Source organism: Chelonoidis abingdonii, chromosome 7 (assembly GCF_003597395.2).
Source record: "Chelonoidis abingdonii isolate Lonesome George chromosome 7, CheloAbing_2.0, whole genome shotgun sequence".
Taxonomy (NCBI): Eukaryota; Metazoa; Chordata; order Testudines; family Testudinidae; genus Chelonoidis; species Chelonoidis abingdonii.
In genome coordinates this window covers 63,894,229-63,909,974 of record NC_133775.1, presented here as the reverse complement: position 1 = coordinate 63,909,974, position 15,746 = coordinate 63,894,229, and the positions used below count along the sequence as shown (strand labels likewise).

General features: G+C 43.0%; 1 protein-coding gene across 1 annotated transcript; it reads right to left on the bottom strand.

Annotated features, from left to right (window-relative positions):
* Positions 1 to 6,552: 6,552 nt before the first annotated feature.
* LOC116839894 (14 kDa phosphohistidine phosphatase-like) lies at positions 6,553 to 9,721 on the bottom strand. The gene is made up of 3 exons (XM_032806176.2): positions 9,481 to 9,721; positions 8,748 to 8,872; positions 6,553 to 6,727 (listed from the first exon to the last, which is right to left on the bottom strand). Exons 1-3 carry the CDS (start codon positions 9,620 to 9,622, stop codon positions 6,635 to 6,637), a joined length of 360 nt encoding a protein of 119 aa, XP_032662067.1. The 5' UTR covers positions 9,623 to 9,721; the 3' UTR covers positions 6,553 to 6,634.
* Between the last annotated feature and the right edge of the window lie 6,025 nt (positions 9,722 to 15,746).

Genomic DNA, 15,746 nt, shown 5'->3' with positions numbered 1-15,746 from the left:
AGAAAATATATCTAGAACTTAGGATATTTCTAGATCTAAAAAGAGCAAATACAATAATTAAGCATCAGGAATGGTTTTCTTGAGGTCTAGCTTAAAGGTTACAAGCAAAACAAAAGCACCTGGGGTTAGCACAGAAGAATCCACAAGCCATAAAGAAGTAAAAGAGAGAAATTTAATCACGTCTTCCTAGACATTTCCTGATCCACTTACACATCTGGGGTTTCAAATGAGTAGTTTCTAGGTATGATTTGATGGTTTTTCATACCTGGCACCAGCTCGTACAGCATAGTTCCAGCCCTCTCTCCTCTCAGGAGAACAACAAAGAGACAGACAAAGGAGAATTTTTTAAAAAGTTCTAGCCTTCCCATTGGCCTTTTGGTCAGGTGCACACTCCCTTCCTTTTACCTATGGACTTTTTAACCCTTTACAGGTAAAGCCAGTAGAGAACAGCTACTAACAGGGATGTTATAGCTAACTGGCTGGCTGGGTGTCCATAAAAGGGAGCTACCCCCCTCTTCATTTATCACAAGTATCGTTCTTCCCCTTCTGGGTAAGTCTGCATAGCAAAAGCCTTGCATGGGCTGGCCTACCTGACATAGATAACAATAGCAGTGAAAACAGTGCAGAGCAGGCTAGCAAGCCAAGTCAATACTCAGGATCAATGTCAGGCTTGTACTACCCATGCTGAAGACAGGAAGTACAAGCCTGGCACAAACCCTGCGTGTGTACTTGGCTCACTAGCCTGCTATGCACTGTCTTCAGTGCTAGTGCTACCTATGCTAGCTGGATTCAAGCTAACCCATGCACACGCTTAGATGAGGAGTGACACTACTGCTTCCCCCAATTGTCAAATCTTTACAACCCTTTAGACTAGTTCTAAATCATCTTTTCAAAATCTGAAATTAATAGCCTCTGCCCTACCCCCTTCTTCTGGCTAAGTGAGGAATGCAAGTAATCAGTGTTCCCTATACACCACATCACAACCCCCCACTCTTCGCTACTAGATGGGTGGGAAGAAACCTCTGGATTCTATCCCCTCAAGTCCCCTTTGTAGGAGCACGATGCATCACTGAGCCATTTACAATTTCCTGTGTGTGCAAACTAGATCGCAGCCCAACACCTCTTTCCCATCTCCACATTCCCAGAACTCATCCCAACTCCACCCTCACGTTTTGGAAGTGTGACTTGTATGATCAGAAATCCGGTCTGGCTTTGTCTTTCCAGTAAATCAGTACTGCAGGAAGACTTATAACAATCCTCCCCAATTCTCTCAGGAAAATGAGTTTTAAAGACTTTGTTTCTGTGAAAGAGTTTGCCTTATCTGATGATCTTTCTTTGAAGAGAGTATTTGCTGATTACAGGAACTGACACCATCAATCGGTCCAACTTTATGCACAGGAACCACTGATGCAGTACAACAGCAGCACTTAAAGTTATCTTTTTCTGTTGAAAAGTTTAGGGCAAAAACAAAGGGAAGATGCATAAGGGAATGCTCATTGGAAAATGTTCTATTTAGAAACAGTTCTGGTTTTCTTATCCCATTCTTGATTACTAGACACATTGACATGGAAAAATGTTCTCTAGTCATAATCCCTGTAGGGAAATCAAAGCTGGGATCTGTATTATCGTGACCTCAATTAATTATTATTAGTTAATTCACAAGTGCTAGCTTTGTGCTGTCCAGAAATTAAGATGTGGGATTCTGACTAAAAGTGGCTAATTGGTATCATGGCCTCTCCACTAACGCTGGCAGCCATGATAGCTTTTTTTTTTTGTGATGTGGACACCTATATAGTGGAAACTGGGCTGAGGCAACCATGCATTTCACATAGGCTGCCAAACAGATAGATAGAAAATGGATCTTGTAGCAGAAAACTTATCTCTTGGATACCACAAGTAGAGGATGCATCAAGAATCCTAGCAGGGGGAATAACAAGGATTTAACTATATTTACATTATTGATTTACTACTTGTAGGCAATACACATGTAGTCTTCAGGGGAGATTTTAAGAACAAAGGAATTATGTTGACAGATAGTAGTGTGACGAGCGGCCTGGACTTGACATGACTCACAGCATATGGACTTAGCATAACTCGCAACCATCTTGTATGCTCAGCCACCATAAATTGGAAATATAACTATAAAATCAGGAGTATTTGGCTTTGGTATAGACAGAAAAATATCAGCTGCATTACTAACAGGGATAGTTAAATTAAAATGACAGATTCATAGTAATAGAAGGGAGTATGGACAAAATAACCTTGAATTTCTGCAAATTTCTTACTGGGTGCCTGTCTGAGTTTCTTGTTAGAACTTGCTTTTGCTGATAAGTAGAAATTATCAAGTTTTGTTTTGCTAGAGAAATTGTTTTAGTCCATTAGGGGTTATGATTGATTAGATTTAATGTGTAACCCTTCTGCCCCTCTGAGTTGGCAGCAACAAGGGCCGGGTTCAGTATCCAGGGGTTCTGTTTTAATAACACCATGCATAACTGGCTCGAGCCCCCACCCAGTGACCTGGGACACTTACATATCACACCCTCCTGGGCGCCTCTAGGAGGCAATACTTCCCTCTCACAAGCACAGAATCTGAGTGTAGCAAAATCCTTTTAATAAAGGAAGGAAACAATGTGGCATCCCATTGGAGAAACACCACAAAGAGGATTATAACACAAACCATAAACAAAATCCACCTCCAAGTACATTTGGCAATGTCCTTTTCCCCTTAGGGTCTTAAGTCCAATTACCCCAAAGTCCAACAACCCAAAAGTCTCTGGTCAGTGCCACCCCAGAATTCAAGAGTTTATCTGCAGAGTTTTACCCCACCAGTCTGGGTAGAAATGGGGGTGAGAGTCCACACAGGATGTTAAGGGGCACCTTACGTGGGCCAGGGCCAACTGCTCCACCTCTCTATGGAGTTCTGCTGCAGGCTTCACCACGACCCACTCCACCACACCAGCTGTCCCTGCAAACCACTTCATTCCACTCACTGTTCCATGGGCTGCTCCAACATGCTGCAAACTGCTCCGCGCTGTCAGCTGCTTAACAATAGGTCTTCAGGCTCCCCCACAGGTTAACACAGCACTCAGTGATTTCAGCTCTTAGTAGAGGAAGCCCTGGTGCTGGTGCACCATTGGCCCAACATGAATTCAGCTCATCTGTCTCTAGATGAACTTCTAATGGAAACAAAATTAGCTCTACTCTTCAACACTGGAGAGAGGAGGATGTGCAATTGGTGTTCCAGGCCCTCAAAAGGGGGCCCATACCATCAAATACACACACCAGTTCCCACCCTCTCTCAATTCATGGGGTTTTGGAACCCATGTCCCATGTTTAGCAAGTACTACCAAACTGAGGTTGAGTCATCTCTGTCACAAAGCAGTCCCACAGCTCCCCATTCACACAATCAGGGTGACAAACTTTTTTTTTCCTCCTGCCCCAATAACAAAGAAATTGGGGATCCCAGAGCTGTTAAAATAACCATCCCAGTCTGCTGTGGGCTTATGCTAAGTGGTGGGTGGATGCCAATGCAAATCTTTCCACACTCTTTGAAATTCTTTCCACACTCCCTACAATTCACCACCAGATGTCAGGGTAGCGCTCATCCTGACTCTGCTTACAAGTGTATAGGCATGCTTTGAGTAAAATAATGATTACGGTATTGATAAGAACTCTCATTTTAACTATAACGACGGTCAGAAAATAAGCTTGTTGGAACTTAATTCCAGGATACAATTCAAGACCAAAGCTGCCAGGACTTTTAACCCCTGCATGACCAAATTGTGCAGAACCCAGAGCCCTGGATGAGAGCGGATCCTGACTGACCATCGAGAGATGTCTGTCTGTTGTTGGGAGTGGTGAGCATTAGATGCTTGGCATGTGTATGCCATTGATGTGTTGTTTGTTGTGAATGTTCTTTCACTGGGAAAAAGCTCTGCAGACCCATAGAGCCCTGAGCCTACAAAGAGTTAAGTTGAGTCTCTTGACCCTGAGTACCCAGGAGGACGGGTAGCAGATGAAAGCATTAAATTGTGTGCGTAATAGTAGGACATTCTGTGGAGAGGAACAGCGTGGAAGAAAAATACTGAAAAGATTATGGGATATGTTAGTTAACAGGGAATTAAGGATAACATCACTACCATAGGAAGGGATGGGGAAAGATGCAATAAGAGAAGACTTCAGATGAAATACAATGTAGAGATATGTAAGCTCTTGAAGGTTAGGACAAAAAATGTAAACAATGCCATGGAGGAGGGGAAGTAAGTATAGAAATTTGAAGAGGACGGAAACATAGTGAGCTTAATGGTAGAAAGAGAATGTTATGGGCCATAGTCTGTATGGAATGGAGAGGCCTCATCCTCCCTGATTGATCTAACCTCGTTATCTTCAGACTGATTCTGGCCTGCATATTTATACCTGCCTCTGGAAATTTCCATTACATGCATCTGACGAATTGGGTATTCACCCATGAAAGTTTATGCTCCAATACTTCTGTTAGTCTAAAAGGTGCCACAGGACTCTCTGTTGCTTTTTACTGTGTTGACTCCATCCCAACATATCATATTCATCTGTGTGTCTAATAATGCTGTTCTTTACTTGTTTCAACCAGTTTACCTGATACTGAAATTAGGCTTACAGACCTGTAATTATCAGAATCAATCAGCTCTAGAACCTTTTTAAAAAACCAGCATTATTAGCTACTCTCAATCATGTGGTACAGAGGCTGATTTAAGCAACAGGTTACAGGCCACAGTTAATAGTTCTGCAATTTCATAGTTGTATTCCTTCAGAGCTCCTTCAGATCTAGTGTTCCCTCTAATTTTTCCTACCTATGCGTGGAATGAATTTTATTGTGTGCGCAAATATGGAGGGGATATGACACACATAACAAAATTCATGTGGTGGGGGTGGGACTGAGAGGTTCAAAGTGTGGGAGGGGTCTCAGGGGTGGGGCTGAGGGTTGGGGTGCAGGGAGTGAGGGCTGTGTCTGGAGGTGTGGGCTCTGGGGTAGAGCTGGGGATGAGGGATTTGGGGTGCAGGAGGGTGCTCCTGGGCTATGGCAGGGAAAGAGGACTCCCCCCAGCCCTCTCTCCCCAGTGCAGCACTTGGACTGGCAGGGGAGAGGTGCCTCTCTGCCGTGGCAGCTCCAGGCTGGGGCTGCAGGATAGGCATCCCTCCGCTGGCCCCTGCAGGTCTGGCTGGAACTGGGTTCAGGAAGGCAGTGGCAGCTGGAGCCAGACCACCTGGGTTCACGCTGAGCTGCCCCAGCCACAGCTGGGGCCAGACCATGATGTGCCACCCTGTCCAGAGTAGGGGCACCCCAGTCATGGCAAGTCCGGGCTGCAGCATAGTTTGGTCTCAGGGGGAAGGGCACTCCTCCTCCTAGAGCAGCAGGTCCCTGGGCAGGTTCCCTGAGCACCTGCACAGCACTGAAAAGGCTGCTGCATGGCCATGCAGCTTACAGGGAATTTAGGTACATACCATCTGGGCCTGACAACTTATTACTGTTTATCAATTTGTTCCAAAGTCTTCTGAGGAACTGCCTCAGATTGAAGTGACAATAGAGATTTGTTACCTAAAAAGAAGGCTCATGAGTGACAATGAGCCCCAAATACTCTAGAGCAGCAGTTCTCAAACTTTTAGCAATCCAAGGACCCCCCGTTTGATTTAAAATTTTTCAGGGACCCCTACTCCCTCTGCTCAGCCTTGCCCTGCCCCACTTCCCTGAGGCCACACCACTGCTCCACCCCTTCTCCGAGGCCCTACCCTCTGCTCACTCTTCCCCACCCTCACTAACTTTCACTAGGCTGGGGCAGGAGGTTAGGGTGTGAGCTCTGGGGGAGAGTTTGGGTGCAGGATGGGGTGCAGGCTCCGGGGGTGTTCAGGTGCGGGAGGGGGTGAGGCGCTTACCTGGGGCACCTTCGAAAAGTGACCGACCGGTCCATCATCTGACAGTGGGTCCTAGGTGTGGAAGCCAGGGGATCTCAGCATGCTGCCCCTGCCTGCAGGCACCACCCTTACAGCGCTCATCTGCTGCAGTTCCTGGCCAATAGGCGCTGCAGAGTCAGTGCTCAGGGCGGAGGCAGCATGCTGAGACCCTCCTGCTCCTCTCTCCCTCCTATGGACATGCTGGCTGCTTCTGGGAGTAGTGTGGAGCCAGGGCAGGTAGGAAGCCTGTTCCCCAGCATGCTGAGAGGGAGGGGGAGGAGTTTCTCAGCCTGGCCTGTGGATCCCCTCGTGTACTCTCAGGGACCCCCATTTGAGAAACATTGCTCTAGCATAAAGACAGATGCAAAGAATGCATTTAGCTTCTCTGCAACAGACTTGTCCTGCTTGAGTACTCCTTTAGCACTGGGTTGTCCAGTAGCCCTACTGACTGACAGGCTGCCTACCTCAGATGTATTTAAATTATTTTGCTGATTGATTGTGTCTTGAGCTAGTTGCTTGTTTTATACTTTTAACCTTGTCAGCATTTATGCTGCTTTCTGTTTTCCTCAGTAAGATTTAATTCCAATTTCTAAAGGATGGAGAACACACATCTTTTTATTCAGATAAAGCTAACAGTGATTTATTTGAACATAACATAGACTTCAATACTATATCTGCTTTGTATTTCAGATTCCAGAGTAGTTTTTCATTTCTTGTCATCTGACCAAGTGATTTCATAGTCTTGGTATACTTTTTTCAGTATTTCTACAGTCACTGCATGATCTGCTTTACCATATCCCTGCAATAAAGATAAAAGATTTTAAAGGGATGCAAAATATAAGGCTACAAGAGTATCAAGTTCCAGTTAACATTTTAAATATTCAGATTTATGGCCTTAAGTTTCCCCCTGCACAGAAGTCCCACTGAGGTGAACCAAGTTCTGTTTATTATCTTTGAGGAATATCTGAATTAAAATGTTTCAGAGTCAGAAGCCAGGAAAATCAGAAGAACGAATGAGGTATTTGTGGCTCCTTACAGACTAACAAAGTATGTATCGGCATGCATCTGATGAAGTGGGTTTTACCCCACAAAAGCTTATGCTCAAATAAATGTGTTAGGCTCTAAGGTGCCACAAGTACTCCTTGTTCTTTTTGCTGATACAGACTAACACGGCTACCACTCAGGAAAATCAGAATTAAGGTTGCACTTAACAAGGCATTGATTCTCACTTAGGTGACCAGAAGAGCCTTAACTCTGCTCCAAGAGGATCACACAAGTAATCTGACATCTAAACTGCAAGTTACACAACTAATACAAAAAGTAGTTTTCTATAAACAAGTATGGCTATATCAGACATAAGTGGCCTTGGAAGAATTAGCTTTTTTAATTGGTAAATATCGATTTCACCATACACACAAAATATTTTCGTTGGTAATAATCAAATTGTACAGATAGGCAAAGGAACATGCTGCTTGAAAACTTAGTTTGATTTAAGGATATTTACTTTGTATATTTTGACATGATGTTGACAATTTGTGTTTTAATAGTCAGAAAGCTTGAACTTTTTGCATCGCAACATGTACTGCTATTAAATTATTGTCTAAGCCAACCTACCACACCCAATAATGTAGGAAGCTAGTAGCTGAGCTCCAGTGCTGCCTCAGACATTGCTTTACAGGGGATTGGGCAAAGGTACTATCATTGCTTTATAGTGATTGAGCTCCTTGAGGCTATTAATCCCAGCCACAGAGTTCACTTCAAAGAACTCCTCAAGCACTTCTCTAATTCGCATAGTTTACCCAAGAGCTAAGTATCAATAGCCCCATTTAACACAACTACTTCCCTATTTTTAAAGTCATACAACAAAAAACCAGGACAAAAGCCAAGTTGCTTTGATTTACAGGCCAAGATGTAACCCGCTATTCACAGAGTGCCATTCAGCTTTTCTGTATCTCCATTTTTTTGAGAAAGTGAACCTTTGCAGTTACACAGCTGCTTCTGTAAAGTTCAGGGCATTTGACAATAGTTGGCAAACAAGGTGTGAGGTACAGCTGACCACCCTTCTCCCACTAACTTGGTGGCAGGACAGAGAGATGCTGCTGCCTGTGCTGCACACTACCACCATTAACCCAGGAGTTTGGTCATTAATTGTTTGATTCTGCCACAAATATTGAGCAGGCTCTAGAAGACCCCTAATGTTGCAGGCCATCTCCCCTCCCCATAGAGCTTTGCCCCCATAATATGATATCTGAGAAAGAGCCCTAATTAAAAAAAAAAAAAGTTTAATCTGGTTTGGGGCTATAACTGACCTGGAGGAAAAGTGACCTTGAAGAACTGCTACCTTCTATACAGGATTCAAATAACATGTCTTTACATCACATGGAACTAGTCTGCTCTTGTCCACATCAGTAGCTCAAGAAATCTTTTTGTCTCTTATCTGCTCTCTGCAGTGGTGAGGTGGTATGGAGACTGCAGTGTGTTCCACATATATGGATAATTCATTGCTTCTATTGGTCATTTTATAAACAGAATGTGTTTACATACTGAACCATGTAAGTAAGAGATACATAGACAGAGGCATCTCTATAGCAACAGTACAGGATTGTGAGTCAGGAGCTGCTGAGTTCCAGTTACAGCCCTGACACCAATTACTGTGTGAGGGTGAGTAAGTCAATCTAACCTCTCTGCTGTAGTTTCCTCATCTAAAATAAGCCATCTTTACCCACCTCACAGGTGAACTGTGTGGACTAACTAATTAATGGTTAGGGTTAGGGCCCTAAAACGTTGGATTTTCAAGGAAACTAATATATGGCACTTACTGTGGAGAGACCAAATACCCTTATTTTCTTGTCTTTGCTATTATGGTCAATTTTTCCTCCTCCAAGGCACTTGCATTCAAAGCCCAACTTTTCCATTTCAGGGTTTACTTTTTCAAATATATGATCTGCAAAATGAAGCCAATTCAATCCATTAACCAGAACTCAGGTTTCACTTGGTGATTACTTCCAGTCCTCTCTTTTCAGCTACCTAGTATTTTTTTTCCTGTTTCCTTAGGGAAGCTGGTAAGTGAAGGAAAAGACCCGTTGTTACTTACGCAGCTGGGCCCTAGCAAATCCCAGAACAGTGGCTGCCGGTTCCACTGTCTCACCAAGTCAGAGGCTACTCAGAAGTTCACGTTTCGGACTGAAATGTACCAGGGCTGGACACCAGAGCAAGTCACTCCTCACCCGGCGCAGCCACCGGGGGATTGCACAGACACTGCCCCCCCAGCGCGGCCGAGGCCTAAGAGCAACCCCGGGGGGCGGTGGGGGGGTAAGAGCAGCGCCCCGCTCAGCGGGGAGAGCGCTGTCCGCGCAGCAGCAGCTCTGCGGCGGCCGGGCCACCCCGTTGGTGCTGCAGCAGCAGTTGGGGAGGAGCGGCCCGCGGCGGGGCAGCCGGCTCTCCCCTCAAGAAAGCGATGGGGGGGGGGGGATCAGTCCGGGGGGCGCATGAGGCGCCAGCGGGCTCTGCCTTCAGGCCCCCGCCCGGCCCTGGCTCGCGGCACCGACTCACTGTGGAACTCGGCGGCCGCGGTGCCCCTGACGATGTCCCGGTGCTCAGCTCCCCCCGCGCGCTGCACCCGCACCAGGATGTACTTGAACGTGCCGTCCGGATCGATCTCCACCCCGCGCACCGACTCTAGCTGCCCGGCCATGGTCACCCCTCGGGGCCGACAGCTGCCCGACCGCCGCGGCTCCGCGCATGCGCCAAGCGCACTAAGCAGTGGGCGGGCTGAAGGGACCGTTACCAGCCTGCCAGAGGAAGGGGGCGGGACTAGGCTGTCGTTAAGGCTGAGGACAGCTGCGGCCGGAGTCGTAGTGAGCTTTGTGACGTGACTGTTAGGAGGCGGGGCCGTGCCAGTGGGTGTGAGGCTGGCAGGGGAGCACGAGGGGTGAGTAGGTGGCGTTCAAAAATCGAGAGAGACTGAAAAACACAATCTCACCGTGTTAAAAAACAAAATCTTTGTGGGTTTTGGGCTAATAATTTGGGGGGGTCTGATTCCTGGTTTTTGATCTCTTGAGATTGGCAGTACTTAAATAATAATTTGTCTGAGTCAGGGGTCGCTTTTTCTAGCTGTTCTCTGTGACCATGGGAGCTAGAAACTTAAAAAGAAAACATTAAAACCAAGATTCTCTGTTGATCCTTCCATTCATGGAGATGTGTCTTTAAGAAATGCATCAGATGTCACAAGACGTGATCAGATTGTGAAAGTTCACAATACTTTCTATTTGAAAAAAAGGAATAAACATACTTAAGTTGCTTCTATTTTATGGGTTTTACATGGATCAATTTGGAGGTATTTTAAAAAGTTTTTATAAATATATTTTAAAAAATTGATTTTTATGTTCTCTTTTTTTCATTCCTTTTTTCCTCTGTCCTTTTCTTTTTTTCCACTAATTTGGAAAATGACTCGGGGGGGGGGGTGAGTAGAAAAAGGAAAGGAAGAATGAAACATATCCACATATTTATAACAAACTTAAAACAATGTTTAAAAATATTATATTTTATTTTATATTTCAACTAAGATAATTTTTGTTAAAAAGGAAATGTGATCAGCTCTGATAGGGAAACCCAGAGGTGACCTGCAAATGTTTGTTGAATGGGTGGGTTTGTGTTTCCCCCTGTTTATGATGGTTTTCAGTTTTGTAAAGATTTTTCCTTGATTTTTTTTTAACCTTCGAAATAGCCGGAGTGTCTGATTTTTCTGACACATTGGAAGGTCTTGGAAATATTTATTATGAACTCCTAACAGAAAAGGAGTGAGGATGATAGTTCTTTAACAAATGCTTATGGTTAATTAGTCATTCCCATTGCTAACCTCAGGTATTCCAAAATCATGAGTCAGGCTGTCATAGCTTTCCCTCTCAGATCTGAACCTTAGAGTTCAGAAAATGAGATACTAGCACATGAATCCTCTAAGCTTAATTACTAGCTTAGATCTGATAGCACTGCCACCACCCAAAAATATAGTGTTTTGGGGCACTCTGACTTCCCCAACCTTCCCTGGGGAACCCCAAGAACCAAATCCCTTGGGTCCTTAAAACAAGGAGAAATAAACCATTCCCCCTTCTTTCCCCTCCCAGACTTTCCCTCCCTGGGCTATCCTGAGGACTACTGATCAAACTCTTTTAATTACAATAGCAGAGGAGCATGTCCCTTCCTTCCACAAAGAGGCAACAGATCCAAGGAAAAACAGAGAGAGATTCTACCTCTCCCCCTTCCCGTCTCCCCCACCAGTCCTGGTCGAGTTATCCAATCCCTGGATTAAAATGCAAGGGAACAAGAAAAAATTCAATCAGGTTCTCTAAAAGAAATCTTTTAATAAAGGAAAAAGTAAAGAATTACTCTGTAACTTCATAGATGTAAATATATTACAGGGTTCTACTAGCTTACAGCACCAGAAAGAAACTATTCCCCCCGTTGCCAATACAAACCAACATTCCCGAGCAGCTACCATAATAAAAGTTAACCATGCCAGATCCACAACTGCAATAGAGTAAAAACATCAAAAGCCTAAACACTGTTTTTACTTACTATTTGAACAGAAACTTAGAGAGCCTGTAGTAATGTCTGGTCTCTCTCAGACCCCGCAAGAGAAGAACACACACCGGACAAAGAATACACACCAAATCTTCCCTCCACCCAAATTTAAAAGTATCTTGTCTCCTGATTGGTCCTCTGGTCAGGTGTTGTTTGTTAACCCTTTCCAGGTGAAAGAGACATTAACCCTTAACAATCTGTTTATGACACAGGCATGAAGAAATTATGAGATTGGTTTAGAAATAATAAATTCTGGGTTCTATTTCTTTGCCTTCTGATTTTTGAAACTCTAAGTTATACATATTTTCAAGCTTTTCTGCACAACCACCATTTAAAAAAAAAGAAAGCTGAGATTCTCATGTAATCGATTGCATTGACATGCAGGGGCTTTAAGAGAAACACCAAATATTTCAAGACCTGTGATAAAATTGTGAGAGTTTGCAATGCTGCATTAAGGTTAAACAGGCATTAACAAAAACAAAGAGTTTTAAATTCTTGTACCTTTCAATTGCTCAGCTTTCACTCACTTGAATCTTGTGATTTCACTAGTTCTCTAGTCATCATTGACTAGAGTTTTCATTCCATCTTAGATAACATCTGAATTTATAATTTAAAAACAAGTAATGGAAAAAGAAATAATAATTAGGAAAGCCTTATAGCTGACCTTTATACTGCATAAGAAAGCTAAAAGAGTCATATGCCTATTTCCCCTTCTTTATTTCCCCTCTATCTTTGATAAGAGAGACCAAATGATTTGTTAACATCCACACAGTGAGTCATGGAAAAAAATCAAGAATAGAAATTTCTTCTGACCAAGCTGATATAAACAGTTGTATCCACAACATTCACTGGATAACGAATTAGTTCCTTATATTGTTCTTGTGTGATTTCCTGTCTGAACACTGAAAAAACATTCTCTTGTATGTTCACATCAAATGCCTACTCAGAAAAGAAAAAGCCTTCAGGGATGTCTTTCAAAGGGAAATTCCAAAATATGTTTAGGCGCGTACTAAGAAATGCAATGTTTTCTTGTGTGATGCCACACAAGCCTTATCTCGCTAATCTTGGTTTCTGGTATTTGGTCCTTCCATATCTTCTGTGCTCATTTTGGGTCATTCTCTCTGCCTTGTTAATATCTAACTATGTCTTGGTGTTGTTTCAAATTAATATCTGTAAAGTGTTTTGAATACAAAATACTGTATAAGTACTAAGAAATTAATTATTATTATTTTCATTATTGAGGCAATATAATACACTCCTTTTTTTTTGGTATTCTCGATGGCCATGAAAGGGGATAGATAATGTGTTTGCACTCTGGAATAATGTGGATGTTCCCAGGCTCCGCGTTTTGCACAAGATTTTCTTTCTTTCTTTCTCATTCTGACATTTGTGTGTTTCTACTGTCTGATAAGGTAGCCAGAGAAATAAGGAAACCAGTTTGACTGATCTACACTATACAAATTTGACTGCATTTGAACATAATATGAATAATCAAGTTAGATGATGTACTACTGACCACTATAACATAGCATTTGTAGAGCACATGTCTGAACATTGTGTATCCTGGTCTACGTTGACTGCTGAAGCATAGTCAGCATTGTGTCATCTAACTCAATTGCTCACAACCATGTTCCAAGACAATACAGTTTTGTGGTTTTGTGCTGTAGACATAATCAGCATTATGAAATATCTGTTGTCGACAACACAAGGGCAGGAGAGCCTTTTGAACCGAATATATTAACTACATATAAGAATTAAAGAACTGTTTAAAATACTCAATGTGTAGCCATGCAAATAGGACAGAAAAGAAAAAAAAATTAGGTACCCAGGGATCATGAACTTAATTGAATGAGTTCTGATATAGAGATATAATTGTAAATGTATTATACTAAGTATTGATGATTATTATTTACTTGCCCATTGATTTCAGTGGAAGTGAAGAGCCTAAATACCTTTGAGAATCTGCGTCTTCATTATGAGTTCAGAGTGCCCTAATGCATGCTAGTTGCTTCACACAAGAAAGTGAAGACAGTCCTTGTCTGGAAGAGCTTACGTCTAAATTCAGGCATGGCATGTTAAAAAAGAATCATAAACTGACAGAGGAAGAGAAAAGAGGAAGAATGGACAAGGTTTGCAATAATAAGATTATACAGTTCATTGGTAAGACACTTCTTGGTGGACCTCTTAAGTTTGGTATTAAGGGCTTTTTTGGTTTCAACCTTTTGGGTTTCACAGCGGATGTCTGAGAGAAACAGGATAAAGCCACACCTGATGTGCCAGTAATGGCATTTTACATCTGAACACACTGCCTCTGAGGAACTGTAGACAGGCTCTCCCAAGTTACAAGGGGTCTCTGAGAAGAATCTATGAGACAGGGCACTGAATGGGAATACGGAATTGTCACAACCAGTGTGCTCTAGTTCAGGGGTAGGCAACCTATGGCACATGTCCTGAAGGCAGCACGTGAGCTGATTTTCAGTGGCACTCACGCTGCCTAGGTCCTGGCCACCGTTCCGGAGGGGCTCTGCATTTTAATTTAATTTTAAATGAAGCTTCTTAAACATTTTAAAAACCTTATTTATTTTACATACAAGAATAGTTTAGTTATATATTATAGATTTATAGGAAGAGACCTTCTAAAAATGTTAAAATGTATTACTGGCACTCAAAATCTTAAATTAAAGTGAATAAATGAAGACTCGGCACACCACTTCTGAAAGGTTGCCAACCCCTGCTCTTGTAAGAGGAAAAGAGCACTCTAGTCATGTAAATTAATCATTGTTTTATCATTCAAAGTGTTCTTTTCTTTGTGAGGTCCTCTGTTCATTGTTTCTCAATGACTTTCAGATCTAATTTGCTCAGCCCATAGAGAGGGTCAAATTTCCCTTCCCTAGGGGCCTGCAATTGAATTGTGAGCATAAATCAATACCTGAGCTTCTGGCTACTCGATTGTAGGTGCAAATCAGGTAATTAGAAAGATGAGTCTAAGACTTCCACCAGGAATTCATTATACATGTGGGTGCATTTGGCACCAATACAAAAGGAGACCAAGCCTCATCCCTTTTCAGAAGTTAACTAGTTGTTATTGTTTATTAATTAACAGTACAGTGCCCACAAGCATAAATGTGACACACTACAGATAAGAAGGCATGAGGCAAAATTTTCTCCTGATATAACTCTATTGAAATCAGTAGAGTTTCACCAGCAGACAATTGGTCCGTGGCATCTGCTGCAAAAAAACTTAGAGCCTAATTTCAGATGTGTCACAATAAAGAGGCGACAAAACTGTGTGGCTGGGTGGGGAGAAGGCCAAGGGGTTACAGCTATAAGAATCCATAAAAACATACAGCTGTAATGTGCATGTTATAACACATACCGGATGTTTTAAGTGAAGGGCCAGGTTCCTTGCATGGACACATGCTTGACAAGGGAGAGGTCATCCTAACCCTGGCCCTGATGAACATTAGAGCAATCTTTAGGCAACTCTCTTGTATTATGAGCTAAGAATTAGCATCGTGGAGCTCTGTTTTGTCCCCACTCCTCCCTATCCCTACATAACCCCCTATACCAGCATGTGGTGGGGTCTGCTGGCATAGGCGCCAGCTCTTCCGATTTTATGCCAATGGAGAATTCCCCTTTGCTGGGGGAATTCTCAACTGGCCATTTGTGGTCAGTTTATGTCTCCTTTGCACCACTCAGGGAGCACAAAGCGGATGGAGCAGGGGCTGAGATGTATCTGTCCTAAGACAGATAAGTAGGACTTTGTAGAGGGACTTTCCTCACTGTACCCTCTTGATAGAAAGAGGAGGCTTACTCATCACTGACAGTGTCAGGGAGTTAAACTGCATTTCCTTAAGAGACCAGAAATTCTTTATTTGCTATGCCCGAGCAACTGTTGCCTACTTCACAATGTCTAAATGCACTTTTTCTACAAAGGAAAGGAAACATTAATGGTTCATACTAGATAACAGCTGAAGCAGTCCCTTAGTCAATAAGACGGAAAAATTGAATCCTCACTGATTAAAGGCATTAAACGCATGAAGCTGAGGGTGATTGCCAGCTTTTTTTAAATTCTGTCCCTCACTGTGTATAGGTTTAACGTTTCAAACACAAAGGGCCTGATGAAAAGGCCATTGAAGTCAGTGGAAATCAATAGGCTCTGAGGCCCAATATGAATGTAAAGTCAGTTTTATTTCTGCATTTCACTCAGTCAATAAAATCTGCACTAAGAAGGGAAG

Coding starts and splice junctions, on each gene's coding strand:
- LOC116839894 (XM_032806176.2), bottom strand. CDS start 9,622: ATGGCCGGGCAGCTAGAGTCGGTGCGCGGGGTGGAGATCGATCCGGAC. Junction 8,873..9,480: donor CGCGGCCGCCGAGTTCCACA/GTGAGTCGGTGC, acceptor TTCATTTTGCAG/ATCATATATTTGAAAAAGTA. Junction 6,728..8,747: donor GGGTATTTGGTCTCTCCACA/GTAAGTGCCATA, acceptor TCTTTATTGCAG/GGATATGGTAAAGCAGATCA.